Here is a 14,187-nt window from a genome sequence, read left to right on the forward strand (position 1 = left end):
GTTCCATAATTATTTGCTTGCAATTTTTGTTGTCAGAACGGGCCATTCGTTCGAACTAAATGGTCGAAGAGTCAGTTGTCAAAACGTTATTAACAACATTTATCAATAATAGTAAGTAGTTATACTATTTAATTAAATAATCACTATGGATAGTTTTAATAATAGTATTTAGTTATTTTTAATATAATAGTAATTATTAAATTTATGAATAGGATTTATTAATAATATTTATTAAATTAATAATTACCAAAATTAAATTAAATTAATAGTATTTATTCATAATAGTCAGTAATTATAATATTTTATTAAATAATCAATAACAATACTTTTAATAAAATTTTTAATCATTTAGAATATAACAATAATTACTATATTTGTTAACAATATTTATAATAATAATAATTATTAATTATAATCACTGATTATATATTTATTAAATTACTGTAATAATCAGTAATTATTAAAATTGGGTTACTAAATTTATTAACAGTATTTTTTAATAACAATATTTATAATTTTAATTTAAAGTAAAATTAAAGTAAATATCTAGTTATTAACAATATTTATAATAACAATAATTATTAATTATAATCACTAATTATATATTTATTAAATTGCTACGGTAATCAATAATTATTATTATAGTAATCTTATAATTACACTATTAATTACTGTAATTAATTAGTAATTATTGTTATTAATTAATAATTAATTAATAACTAATTGCTAGAAATGGGTGCATGTTATTACACTATTAATTACTGTAATTAATTAATAATTATTGTTTTTAGTTAGTAATTATTTATTAATTATTGTTATTAATTAATAATTAATTACTGTAATTAATTATTAGAAATGGGTGCTCACACGTGGGATCTACTCATGAAGATTACATTTCTTGAGTGTAGAAGGCACCCATAGCGTTGCAAGGGCTTGTGAAAGATAAAATATTTTCTTGCTAAGTTTTCAGGTAATTTGACATACAACTTAGGTGTAGTTTTCCTTTTTTTTTTATATTTTCTTTGATTTTTGTAAAACGGAAAATTTGGTTTTCACTTATCAATAAATTGAAGTTACTGGGCGCTAACTCTTCTATAATCGTAGACTCTAATTTTCAAGTTATTTTGTCAAATTTTGTGAAATAAAATAACACAAAATCTCATTATTATTTGATATAAGATAAAATTCTTGATATTAAACCTTTGAATTGAACCCATAATCCCATAAATACACAAGGAATTTTGTGGTTTCTTTCTTCATTAATATCCTAAATTTGTTCATCGATGTGAAAATCTTGGATTTTTCTTTTTCTCTTGTGAAAATTAGTGAGGTAACTTAAGGGCTTTTATAGCTTGATTTCTCAAATGTCTATGTGAGATTTTAGTGGCGAAGTCCAGTGTTTCAAGGAAGTAGTTGTGTGGAGAACAACCCTCTGTTTTGCTTTTCTTCACTTATCGAACAAGTTATAAAAGAAATAGGGTTATGTGCTATTAGATTTCTTTCTCGTGCTTCCCCAATCTATAGAAAAAAGGTTTTTCTAGGTTTTCTTATATAAATGGCTTCGGATGGATCTTCGTAGTGGTGCCACAAATGCAATCAATTTGTTAGGGTTTCAACTCGAGAAACTTTTGTTTGCCATGATTGCGATGAGGGATTTATTGGGGAAATTGTTGAGCCCCCTTGATCTACGCATGCAACCGGTAGATGCTGGCATTCAGAGTACGAATCTAGGGTTCCACCGCAACTAAAGGAACACTGGTGGATTGTTTACCTTTTAACCCCTTTATTGTCCACCGAGGCCTGCATGGCGGCACTGAAGGCGGTGGTGGAAAGAGGAGAAACTTTGAGCTTTACTACGATGACGACCCTAGTTCAGGACTCCATCTATTGACCATAAGCATGTCGGATTTCTTGATGGGTTCAGGCTTTGACCGTTTTCTCGAATAGCTGGTTCAGATTGAGATCAACAGGGTGGGGCACTGTGAACATCCCTTGCCATCAAAGGCTATCGTCGAGTCCATGCCGACCATTGAGATTGTCAACAACCATGCTGTCATTGAGTTTCACTGTGTTGTCTGCAAGTAGCCCTTTGAACTTGCACAAATGATGGCAAGAACCACCCGCCATTAGTGCAAGTGAACAAAACTGAAGAGAAACCCATGGCAAGAGGACCGAATACCGAAGAATAAGCCCCTAAAGCTCTACTAAACCGAACACAAACTACAAATAGAATAGAACAAATAGAAACCCTAACCCTCTACAAGACCAAGAAACAAAGAGAATGAAAGGGGGAGGAGAGAGAGGGAGAGCGGGGGAGACAGAGAATAGATAGAGAGAGAGGGTGCAAAAAAATTTTCTGCATCCTAAATTCCTAATGTGAAAGATACGAAAGAAACTGAATCTCCTCACACGTTGAAAAGGGAGTCATGCACAAAATAACAGATTATCCTCACACGCTCACTTTATAATCTTCACGTGAAGATACCATCCTCTCATCGTTGAATGCATCCACGTATCCCTATAAGATAAGATATATAAGATATATAAGATGTGTTGAACTATTACTAAAAACACAAATAGAGAGCATTAGCATGCAAAAGGACAGAACACACACAGGACATTCATTACGACACATCATCCCTCTGAATTTGAGCAATTTTCGTTGGAATGATATAAACTAGACACGATGGGCCTGAGTTGTGCAACATTGGCTACTGCGTCACCACACCTGTTTGCTTCACAGAAGCAACATTTGTTCATTTATTTATTATTCCTTGGACTCTTGTTCGGGTCCGTTACGAAGAAAGCTAACACGCACTAAAGATTAAAGACACATGAAGTACGTCTGCAGTTCTTCTTCGTGTCTCTTCTTCTTCTTCTTCTTCGTCTACTTCGTGTCTCTTCTTTTCCTTGTAACGTCTAACGTCACCGAGTCGAACTCGGCTACACTTGGCTGCAGCCATCGCCCAAGTGGCTTGCCATTCCCACTTCCTCTTACTTGCTTTTAAAGGACGAACTCGATGCAGCTAGCTGCTGAGCACTTCTGTGTTCACAACAGAAATAGAGAGAAAATGCTTACTTGGATCATTACCTTGTTTCTCTTAATAGCAACTGTTTCATGCAGTCAAGAAGAAGATGGTATGGCTATATGGGCTCGAGCAGGCATCCTTGGCAACAGCACCAGTCATGTCATGGTACGACAACGGGCAGTTCGCATGGCTAGCAGTAAGCTCATGCAAGCTAGAGACTGGGCTTTGGGATCATCAAGATTACAGAGTCTTGACCATCAAATGGCTTGCAGTGAAATTGCTTTGAGTGACTGTGTTAATCTTTACGAAGATACTAATTACAGGCTTCAGCGCTTATTTTTACGCCATAGACATGATGATGCACGTACGTGGCTCAGCGGGGCTCTCACCAGCCACAGGACTTGCTTGGAGGGGCTTCGTGAGAAGAGTTGTTCTGTTCCTCAAGCTTTGCAAAATCTTACTACCATACTCAGTAAAACTTTGGCTCTTTATGCACAGCCGTCCAGTGAGAACGGTAAGCTTCTTTCATGAATTTGGGTTTATTAAACTATTAATTTGTCAAAAAATAAAGTTATGTGACTTTTGCACGTTTCTTCCATTTTAGATAAGAAATTCGGTCTTACCACCTTGGGTCTAGTTAATTAGTTGGATTCATGCTTAGCGATTAGCGGATATGTCAAGTTGTCAACAAAACAAATACAGTACGAGAAAAGATCACATATGAATACCAAGGAAACTTCTGGGGTTGCCTAATCAGGGCTATTTCGTCAGTACATGTGGCAAAGAAAAGTAGAACAGGGGTAAGTTGATTAGTTTTTTTTTGGTAGTAGGGTAATTTGATTAGTTTGAGTTCTTAACAAGTTCACTTAATTGATATGTAGATCATGAATTGCAAACCGGGTCAAAGAGGTAAAAAAGTCCAGGTTCCAACCCGTAAATTAACTCGAAAATGTAAATGATCCGGATATGGATACACATCCATGAGATCAAACTATGAAAAAAAAAATGGGTTTAATTGAGTTAGATTAAAGGTCGGATTAAGGCATGTTTGGTTTTTTCTTTTTTTGTTTTTTCGTTTGATATTTTAACAAAATTTTTCTCAACTGCTTGTCATACCAAACACAAACACAAGCACAGCCTCAAGGTCAGGTTCGGCTAATCCAACCCGCTGGATTCAAGTTGGGTTCGAATTGATTATTTTATTTTGTTTCACTAAAATATTTTTTTTTTTGTACTTGATCGATGTATAATTGCATGCATATATATAATGCTTTTTTTTTCATTTATAGATCATAAATGATATTCTTGAAAACAAAAATATTCTATGTTAATTTATATCCTGTGTTTCTGTAACTATATACCCCGTGGAGCTGAATGAACTTTTGCATATAGTAGGAACACTGGTGGTCAAACTGACATGTAAACTCTTAAAATGTTGCCTTTTTGAAGGTCAGTGGTTGTTTGGCATTATTGTATTAACATTTTAAAAGATTTCCATAAAGTGAAAAAGCATTTGAAAACGCTTTTGAATTTAAAAAATTCTGCTTAAATTTTCAGAGGTGGTCTCTACTTTAATAGCATTCAATACTAAATTAGGAAACACCATATGTTAGATTAGACATACCAGATTAAAAGGTTATGTAATATGGCTTTGCAAAAATTTTGATTATAGAAGCTTTTATGTTAGACAAATACTTTCCATATATACTATATAGTATAATATAAATGTATGGTAAAATATGTTTATAATTTTATAAAAAATATAATTATAATATATTCTATTTTATATATTTAATGAAAAAATATAAAGTAGACACTTTCTAGAGGTTCCATTATTTAAAGCTATAAATTAGTTCACTACATCTAGAACTCAAAAAGGAAATAACAAATTGTTAGTTCTTACCTTTTTTAATTTAGTTTTACCAAATACTTAATAGTGGAGCTTAACTCTAAGCTCAGCTCTAATTAAACATCTAAAAACACATCTCATGAATTTTAAAAGTGTTTCCTTAAACAATTTTATCATTGATCATATAAGTCTCAAATAATCTTTTCATTTTAACATAATATGCTATAGTCTCAAATAATCTTTTCATATTAACATAATATGCTATAGTGTATTATATTACGGATATATATTTATAATTTTATGAAAGTACATTTAATATTGTGAAATATAATATGTTTTTCTTGGATAATATGCTATAGTGTATTATATTACGGATATATATTTATAATTTTATGAAAGTACATTTAATATTGTGAAATATAATATATTTTTCTTGGAAGGATTAGAATTTATCATATAAAAACCATATTATATGGATAGGCGAAATTTCAAAATTTTTTTAATCCTTGTAGGAATTTAATTCTTTATTTATTTTTTGAAAAACTGCATTTTTCAGGATTGGACTTGCATTAATTAGATCAAATTTGAAATCAATAAAAGAGAGTCATTTATATCTAATATGGATATCACAAGCGCAGATCCTAAGGTGAAAATACATACCCAAACCAGTCTCAAAATCAGTCTCCACTAAAAATGGCGTAGTGTATAGTGAAACTGATTCAGCAATATAGTTTTCAATAAAACTGTAACCCAATTGCTTGGATCAAACCAGAGGAGTTGTTTTTTATATCCCCTGAATTTTTCTTGAAAAAACCCGAGGAAAAACTAATCTATATCAGTCCCAAATAGCTGAGGTCAAATTCAAAAAAACTGAGAGACAAAAGGGTGTAGAGAGAATCGAAAATTGCAAAAATATGAAGTTGTCTTGGATTGGTCCACCCCCTTCTCTTTTATAATCTCTTACGGAGCTATCTCTTAATTTAATTAGGAGATAATCCTTATCTAAATCAGATTTGGATTCTAATTAAAGATATACCTTATTTTTTTATAAGATTAGGTCCTCCATACCTAGATTCAAACCTAGATTTGCCCTATGTTAAGCTGTTATGTGACAACTAAATTAATCATATTAATTATGGGCTTTAGGCCCATCAACTATAAGACTCACGAACCAAGGGTGTTGTATGGCCAACTTAGGCCTGATTTGTATGGCATGGGGCTTTACAATGACCTCACATAAGTCTACATGGGTTTGACCCAGCTTTTATGAAAAGGCTTAACTGAATTCACTACTAAATGCTCTTAGTAAATCACTGTGGGCTCAATATGGGCCCAACATTTATACTTAAATGATTTTTGAATTCAACCATCCTATGAAAATCTAAGAATAATGGACTTAAGTAAGATAAATTCAATCAGGTAATCAACTCTTAATGGTCTTTTACACTTAACCTCTCGACCCATAATGATCAAACACTATCCGATAGGGAAGGATTTTTCCCATGGTTGCAAGGTGTAGTGATGGGAATTAAAATATTTTGCAAACATTTTTTTTATAAAATATTAATATATATATCATATAAATATATTTTGCAAAATCAAATCTCAAACATAGTTGAAATCCATTGCCAGCAGTTTAGGTTTTTATTAAAGAGAGTGTAAACCCTATCATTCACTTTGTTTAACAAAAGTGTCGATCCTATCACTATGATCACCAACTCAGATGAATTCTTAGACTATCCCAACATACCTAAATTTTGACCCTCAATGGATTTCATTGATTGGCATATGAAAGACAACCCAATCCAACACTTAGTGTAGTACCATAATCAAGTTTAGGGGTTATGTGTAACTTTTTAGTTTTGCCCATCAATCTCTAAAGTCTAGGACATAATTGAAAAATAATCCGAATTCAGTGTTTTAATCAAACACACAATACATGTACTTTGGGTCTGACCCTAGTAGTTAAGATAAACTGTCCCAACTTCTTTGGCAATACATCAGTATCAGCCTTGGTAGGATAAACTCCTTATATCTATTCAATAGCTAAGAACATTCTAAACTAACACATCTCATAAGTGTCTAGTTTAAGGGGTAATTTCACAGAAACATACCAATATTAACATGAAACAATAATGTATTTTTATTCGTTTATATCTATATATCAATCTAATTGGAGCTAAAGGCATACACTGTCTAACAATTATATCAAAGTAAACTTTTTAAATATACATTTTAAGAGTTTTAAGAGGTTTTATCATGGAAAATTCAAAGCGGCTTCACTATATCCATAACTCCAAAAGAATTCAAAAAAGTAGAAAATGTTTATAGAGAATTGTTTCTAACAATTCAAAATTTTGGAACTACTTTTAGATTTAATTTTAGATTTACTCAACAACTCAGACTTACCAATACCTAGATTTGCTTTTTCTTTCTTTGATTTTTTGGAAATCATATAGTAGCTAGAGTAATACCATTTAAGTGTTTATTCCAGGTGGAGGGGCGGTGCCCAAACCTAAGAATTTCTTCCTGAAACACTACCCAATTCAAACAAAAAAAAAAAAAAAAATTAGAACATACAATACCAAATTCTTAAAAAACCAATTAGAACATATAGTACTAGATTCTTAAAAAACCACCAATAACATCTTCAAAAACTAGATTTTTGAGTTGATGAGGAAGGTGAAAGTACCCAATTCACTTTCAATTAGAACATATAGTACTAGATTCTTAAAAAACCACCAATAACATCTTCAAAAACTAGATTTTTGAGTTGATGAGGAAGGTGAAAGTACCCAATTCACTTTCCTTTGGCAAGAAATTCTTTTAAAAATATTGTATTTTGTATTATTTTTTATGTATTTGCACTGGACATATTTTGCATTTCTAAAGCTTCAATTATATCTTAGAATAAGGTGGTATTCAATAGTTTTAACAGAATTTATTCTATAACACCAAGTTTTTTTCCTCATTTTCAGATGTTTGCGATAATTTGATTTGGATATCAGAACCTGAAAATACCTTAATTGGACAATATTATCATTTGTGTAGTTTTGTTACTGACCAATTAACCCACTCCTACATTATCTCTTTAAAATAATATAATCTTTACCGAAAAATATTAAATCATAAAATACAATATTCTTATTTTGTGTGTATATATATTATAATCTAATAATAGTTAATATTTGTTGAAAATACTATATTTAATAATCCATATCATTATAACTAGCGAAACCCCTGCATCTTTGTTAAGTAAAAGTTACAAACATGGGTAGATATTTTTTTATACTTTATTTTTTTTTTAAATAATTAATAATTATTTATATTTTATATAATAATTTTAATAACTTATTTGTAATATAAGTATGCTGATGTTGTTTTGTTATGCCACGTTAACTTTTGATTATGATGGCTGTATTTACTATTTAGTTGGGCCAAGTAGAACTATTTAGGCTGATATAAATATGTCCAATTTTGGTCGGCTTATTTTATCCAGCCCAACCCAACTAAAACAAGTTTATTTTCATGTGATTTATTTCTTTTTTTGTTGTAATATAATAATCCTTATGGTTGGCTTAGATCGAGAACCATCAAGTTTGCAATTAGAAGTAAATCAGCCACTTCTAGTGTCATGGGATGCATCTATTTCAAGGGCTGATTTCGTAGTGTCAAAGGATGGATCCAGCAGTTATAGAACCATCAATTCAGTAGTTGCTGTACTTGAGAAAAGAGGTGGTAATCGAGGAAAGAGAGTGGTGATCTATGTCAAAGCAGGAGTTTACAATGAGAACGTGGAAATCAAAAGGAATATGGAGAATGTGATGTTCATTGGTGATGGAATTGACAAAACAATCATCACTGGTAATCGGAATGTGCATGATGGTTCCTCAACAATTAGTTCTGCCACCTTCGGTAAGTACATAGTTGGATTGAAACATCAATATTGGTACAAACATTAAGACCCTGTTTGATTGAGCTTTTGCTTTAGATGTTAAAAACAAAATTGAGTCATGTTTGGTAAGAGTTGCTTTATAATCTATAAAGCTAACTGCTTGTTTGGAAGGGCTTTTTTAGTAGTGGTTTTAGCATTTTGAGCTGGGTCTCTCCTGGATTGGATATAACTATAATGCTTTGCTTGGGAGCGGTGCAAATAAAGTTTGAATGCAAAATTGCAGAGTGTAAAATGGTTCATATAAATGCAAAGTTGGGTTGGTTTTGTATTAATAAATTTACTTTCTTACCACAAAGACTTTTAGCTGTAATGGATGTAAACATGAATGCGAATAAAATGTCTTTTTTAACAAAAGCCCACATGGAATGCAAATTTACTTCCTTTTTATCGATGTACATTTATATCTCATTTTGGATGTAAACTTGCATTGGAAAATGTATTTTCTCTCATTTGTGAATGCATAATTGCATTCTTGCCAAACACGGGCAAAACTGAACCAGAGTACACATTTACCCTGAACCCGGGATTTACAATCCATTTGCATCTTTCCTAAACGGAGCCTAAAGTAATGTTTGGTGAAAATTCGAGGAAGTTCAATTTGTTGTCCTTTTGTCCAAAAACAGGACTTTCCCTTGAAGCTTCTAAATTGGCACATTGGGGCCTGAATCACTAAGTTGATTCATTTGAGTTAAACAACACCAAATGTTTGCATTGTACAGGTGTGTCCGGGGACGGTTTCTGGGCAAGGGACATGACATTTGAGAACATAGCTGGGCCTGAAAAGCATCAAGCAGTTGCCGCAAGGGTTGGCTCGGATCATGCTATCTTCTATAGATGTAGTTTCAGAGGTTATCAGGACACCCTCTTCGTTCACTCTCAGAGACAGTTTTACCGTGAATGCCATATTTATGGAACACAAGACTTCATTTTTGGCAATGCTGCTGTAGTGTTGCAGAATTGTGACATATTTGTCAGGAGGCCCATGGCACACCAATCCAATGTCATTACTGCCCAAGGAAGGGAAGACCCAAATGAAAACACTGGAATCTCAATTCATAGTTCGCGTGTGGTACCTGCCACAGATTTAATTGCAGTGAAGGGATCATTCAGGAGCTACTTAGGGAGACCATGGAAGAAATACTCCAGGACTGTGTTTTTGAAAACGGACCTTGATGGACTCATTAATCCAAAGGGTTGGACTGAGTGGAGTGGAAATTTCGCTTTATCCACTCTTTATTATGGAGAATACATGAACTATGGAAGTGGAGCTTCAATTGGTGGTAGGGTGAAGTGGCCTGGGTTTCATGTGCTGAATAATCCTCGTGATGCAAGTCCTTTCACAGTTGGGAGTTTCATACAGGGAAACTCATGGATACCAATGGCCGGCGTGCCGTTCTCTGCTGGGCTTTAAGATAACTTTAGTGTTAGAAGAGCTACTATTAAGTATATGTATGAATGTGTACTGTAGTTGAACATATTAGCTATCAGTAGGCAGACAATCCAAGTACCTTTCTTAATTTTGAGTTAAATCTTGAAATGATCTACTTCTTTTGAAGCCCTATATTTAATTAATTTTTCTAGAATAGATCAACTCGTGATAAAGACGGATATAGGCTTTAGCTCTAAGCATGTATATCCAAACTATCAACTTTTTATTTCTCCATGGAGGTGTTCACGCCCAAGGTAGGATCTAAAATCTGCTCCCACTGAAAATGGCGCAGTGCAGGGTAGAGCAGAATCAGCAGTGTTCTTCCTAAGAACATGATTCTTCCCAAGAATCACCTGGGCAGCTAGTGAATACAACCCCTACCAATCTTTTCTCCAAAAGATTGGAATCAAGATCTGATCTTGATTTCTCTCAAGCAATGGAGATCGAACTGCTATAGGTGGGTGGCGGCTGCAGGAAGGAGGCGGTTAGAGAGTATTTGTAGGGTGCAGAATTCTCTCTTCTGTGATCTCAGCTTTGAAGACAAGATTGTTGCCAGTGATTGTTGGATGTCTAAAGGCTGCCGCCCCCTCTTCCTTTTATAGACTTAAAGAGATCAACTTCTAACCCCATTAGGAGTTGCTAACCCAAATCGTATCTGGATTAGAAGTCCCTTTAAGATAAGGGCTAATCCTTATCTTATCTGCAGATTAGATCAGCCAGCTCCTAATCTAATTAGAAAGTTTCCAAATCTAAATCTCATTTAGATCTTGGACTCTCTGATTGGATAGGTGTGGGCCCAATCCTATCAGCTAATCTTATCTCATAATTCGCCCCTTAAAGACTAATCAAATTAGCCCAGTTCGAAATGGGCTTAAGGCCCATTTAGGGTTATGTATTCATTAAGCCTTCCGAACTGCTGCCCAATTGGGCTTCCTTGTATGGCATGGGACCCAAACATTGATCTACACATCAGCCACATGGGTTCAGCCCAGCTTTTGTTACAAGGCCTGGCCGAATACACTATTATGGACAGTGCACCCCCTAAAACCCATCAGATGGGATCTATGGGCCCAACATTTACTCTAAGTGGTCCCTGGGCCAAGCCACCTTGTAACACCCAGGGACTGTGGGCAGATGCAAAATTAGCCCATCAGGTATTATCCTCAATGGCATTACACTTAACCTCTCAGCCCATAATGATCATACACTGCCCGACAAGAGAGGACCTCTCCCTCGGCTGCAAGGAACAGTGTTGCACTCTCTCATATATGGATCCCGGGAATTAAAACCTTTTGCAAATCATTTTGAAACCATAATGTATATACTTTTTTATCTCATATAAAATATATTTTGCAAAACAAATCTCAATGATTGAAATCGGCTACCGGCAGTCTTGGTTTCCATTAGTGAGAGTGCATCCCCGATCATTACCTTTGTTCGACAAAGGGGTTGATTCTGTCACTATGATCACCCACTTAGATGAATTCTCAGACTGTCCCAACATACCCAGGTTTTGACCCCCGCTAAGGATCTCACTGATTGGTACATCAAAGACAGTCCAATCCGACACTTAGTGCAGTATCATAATCGAGTCTAGGGGTGGGGTGTAACTTTCCTGTTTTGCCCATCAATCTCTATGGTCTAGGGCAATACTGAAAATCTAGTCCAGTGCAAAGATTCAATGAATCCCACACTGTGTGTGCCTAGGGTCTCACCCGGGTAGCTTAGACAAGCCACCCCAACTGACTTGGTGGCACCACAGTGTCAGGCTTGTCAGGATAGGTCTCCCCAGACCGACCCACTGGCTGTGAACATTCTAAACTAACACGAGTCTCATTAAGTGTTCAATTTAAGGGTATTACACAGAAACATAACAAGGGAACATGAATCAAATATGAACTTTTATTCATTTACAATAAACTCATAAAGTACATCATTTTGATTAAAGCTAAGGGCATACAAAAAACTGTCTAACAAGGAGCACTAGACTGCTGTGAAAAACATACTTAAGTACCTTCGAAGGACAAAAGTGTTGCCTAGTATTCGATGGTAGCTCACTACAGATCCAAGGGTATACAGATGCCGATTTCCAGTCGGATCCAGATGATAGAAAGACTACATCTAGATATGTTTTCACGATAGGATCGTGTGTTGTTTCCTGAATGTCAGGAAACAGGGGTCCTATGTAGCAAATTAATAGTCCACAACCCAAGCTGAACGCATTGCCGTAAGTGAGGCTGTCTTATGAGTGAAGGTGTTCATTCCTGAATTTGGAATTCAGCACGTCACCCATTCCACTGTTGTATGACAACACTAGACCTACGGGACGATGATATTAAGAGGTAGCATCAGCGGACAATGTGGTAGACCCATTGACTAAGCCACATTCACAGAAAGTGTTTGAGAAACACGTGGAAAGCATGGGACTCCGGCTAGTACCTGATTGGACCTAAGTGCAAGTGGGAGCTGTTAGACAGTTTTGTATGCCCTTAGCTTCAATCAAGATGATGTACTTTATGAGTTTATTGTAAATGAATAAAAGTGCAAGTTTTATTCATGTTCCCTTGGTATGTTTCTATGTAATACCCTTAAACTGGACACTTAATGTGACTCATGTTAGTTTAGAATGTTCACAGCCAGTGAGTCGGTCTGGGGAGACCTATCCAAACAAGTCTGACACTGTGGTGCCACCAAGTCGATTGGGGTGGCTTGTCTTAGCTAATAGGGTGAGACCTTAGGCACATACAGTGTAGGATTATTTGAATCTTTGAACTGGACCAGATTCCCAATATTGCCCTGCACCTTGGAGATTGATGGGCAAAACTGGAAAGTTACACCCAACCCCTAGACTCAATTATGATACTGCACTAGGTGTCGGATTGGGCTGTCTTTGATGTACCAATCAGTGAGATCCTTAGCGGGGGTCAAAACCTGGGTATGTTGGGATAGTCTGAGAATTCATCTGAGTGGGTGATCATAGTGACAGGATCAGCCCCTTTGTCGGACAAAGGTAATGATCGGGGATGCACTCTCATTGATGGAAACCAAGACTGCCGGCAGCCGATTTCAATCGTTGAGATTTGTTTTGCAAAATAAATTTTATATGAGATATAAAAGTATAAATATTATGGTTTCGAAATGTTTGCAAATAGGTTTTAATTCCCGGGATCCATACTTGAGAGAGCGCAACACTGTTCCTTGCAGCCGAGGGAGAGGTCCTCTCTTGTCGGGCAGTGTATGATCATTATGGGCTGAGAGGTTAAGTGTAAGACCATTCAGGATAATACCTGATGGGCTAATCTTGCATTTGCCCACAGTCCCTGTGTGTCACAAGGTGGCTTGGCCCAGTGACCACTTAGGGTAAGTGTTGGGCCCATAGAGACCATGAGATGGTTTTCAGGGGGTGCACTATCCATAACAGTGTATTCATTCAGGCCATGTAACAAAGGCTGGTCTGAACCCATGTGGCTGATGTGTAGATCAATGTTTGGGTCACACTCCATACAAAGAAGCCCAACTGGGTAGCAGTTTGGAAGGCTAAATGAATACATAACCTTAAATGGGCCTTAATCCCATTTCGAACTGGGCTAATTTGATTAGTCACTTAAGGGGCGAATTCTGAGATAGATCAGCTAATTGGATTGGGCCCACACCCTATCCACTTAGAGAGTCCAAGATCTAAATAAGATTTAGATCTGGAAACTTTCTAACTAGATTAGGAGATGGCTGATCTAATCTGCAGATAAGATAAGGGTTATCCCTTATTTTAATGGGACTTCTAATCCAGATATGATTTGGGTTAGCAACTCCTAATGGGATTAGGAGCTAATCCCTTTAAGTCTATAAAAGGAAGAGGGGGCGGCAGCCTTTAGACACATCAACACAAGCAAGCAACATATAGTCTTGTCTTCAGAGCTAAAAGATA

General features: G+C 35.3%; 1 protein-coding gene across 1 annotated transcript; it reads left to right on the plus strand.

Moving 5' to 3' along the window:
* Window positions 1–3,038: 3,038 nt before the first annotated feature.
* On the plus strand, window positions 3,039–10,391 carry LOC148846213 (pectinesterase-like). Its single transcript, XM_088955197.1, has 3 exons — window positions 3,039–3,543; window positions 8,461–8,793; window positions 9,553–10,391. The coding sequence occupies exons 1-3, from the start codon at window positions 3,072–3,074 to the stop codon at window positions 10,242–10,244; spliced, it is 1,497 nt and encodes a 498-aa protein (XP_088811323.1). The 5' UTR covers window positions 3,039–3,071; the 3' UTR covers window positions 10,245–10,391.
* The last annotated feature ends 3,796 nt before the right edge of the window (window positions 10,392–14,187 follow it).

Source organism: Nelumbo lutea, chromosome 7 (assembly GCF_056320005.1).
Source record: "Nelumbo lutea isolate HS-2025 chromosome 7, American lotus-T2T, whole genome shotgun sequence".
NCBI classification, from domain to species: Eukaryota; Viridiplantae; Streptophyta; class Magnoliopsida; order Proteales; family Nelumbonaceae; genus Nelumbo; species Nelumbo lutea.

What these genes read in the sequence shown, in the direction of transcription:
- LOC148846213 (XM_088955197.1), top strand. Translation starts at nt 3,072, where the DNA reads ATGCTTACTTGGATCATTACCTTGTTTCTCTTAATAGCAACTGTTTCA. An exon ending in ACAGCCGTCCAGTGAGAACG is followed by an intron (nt 3,544 to 8,460) that starts GTAAGCTTCTTT and finishes TGGTTGGCTTAG; the next exon opens with ATCGAGAACCATCAAGTTTG. An exon ending in AATTAGTTCTGCCACCTTCG is followed by an intron (nt 8,794 to 9,552) that starts GTAAGTACATAG and finishes TGCATTGTACAG; the next exon opens with GTGTGTCCGGGGACGGTTTC.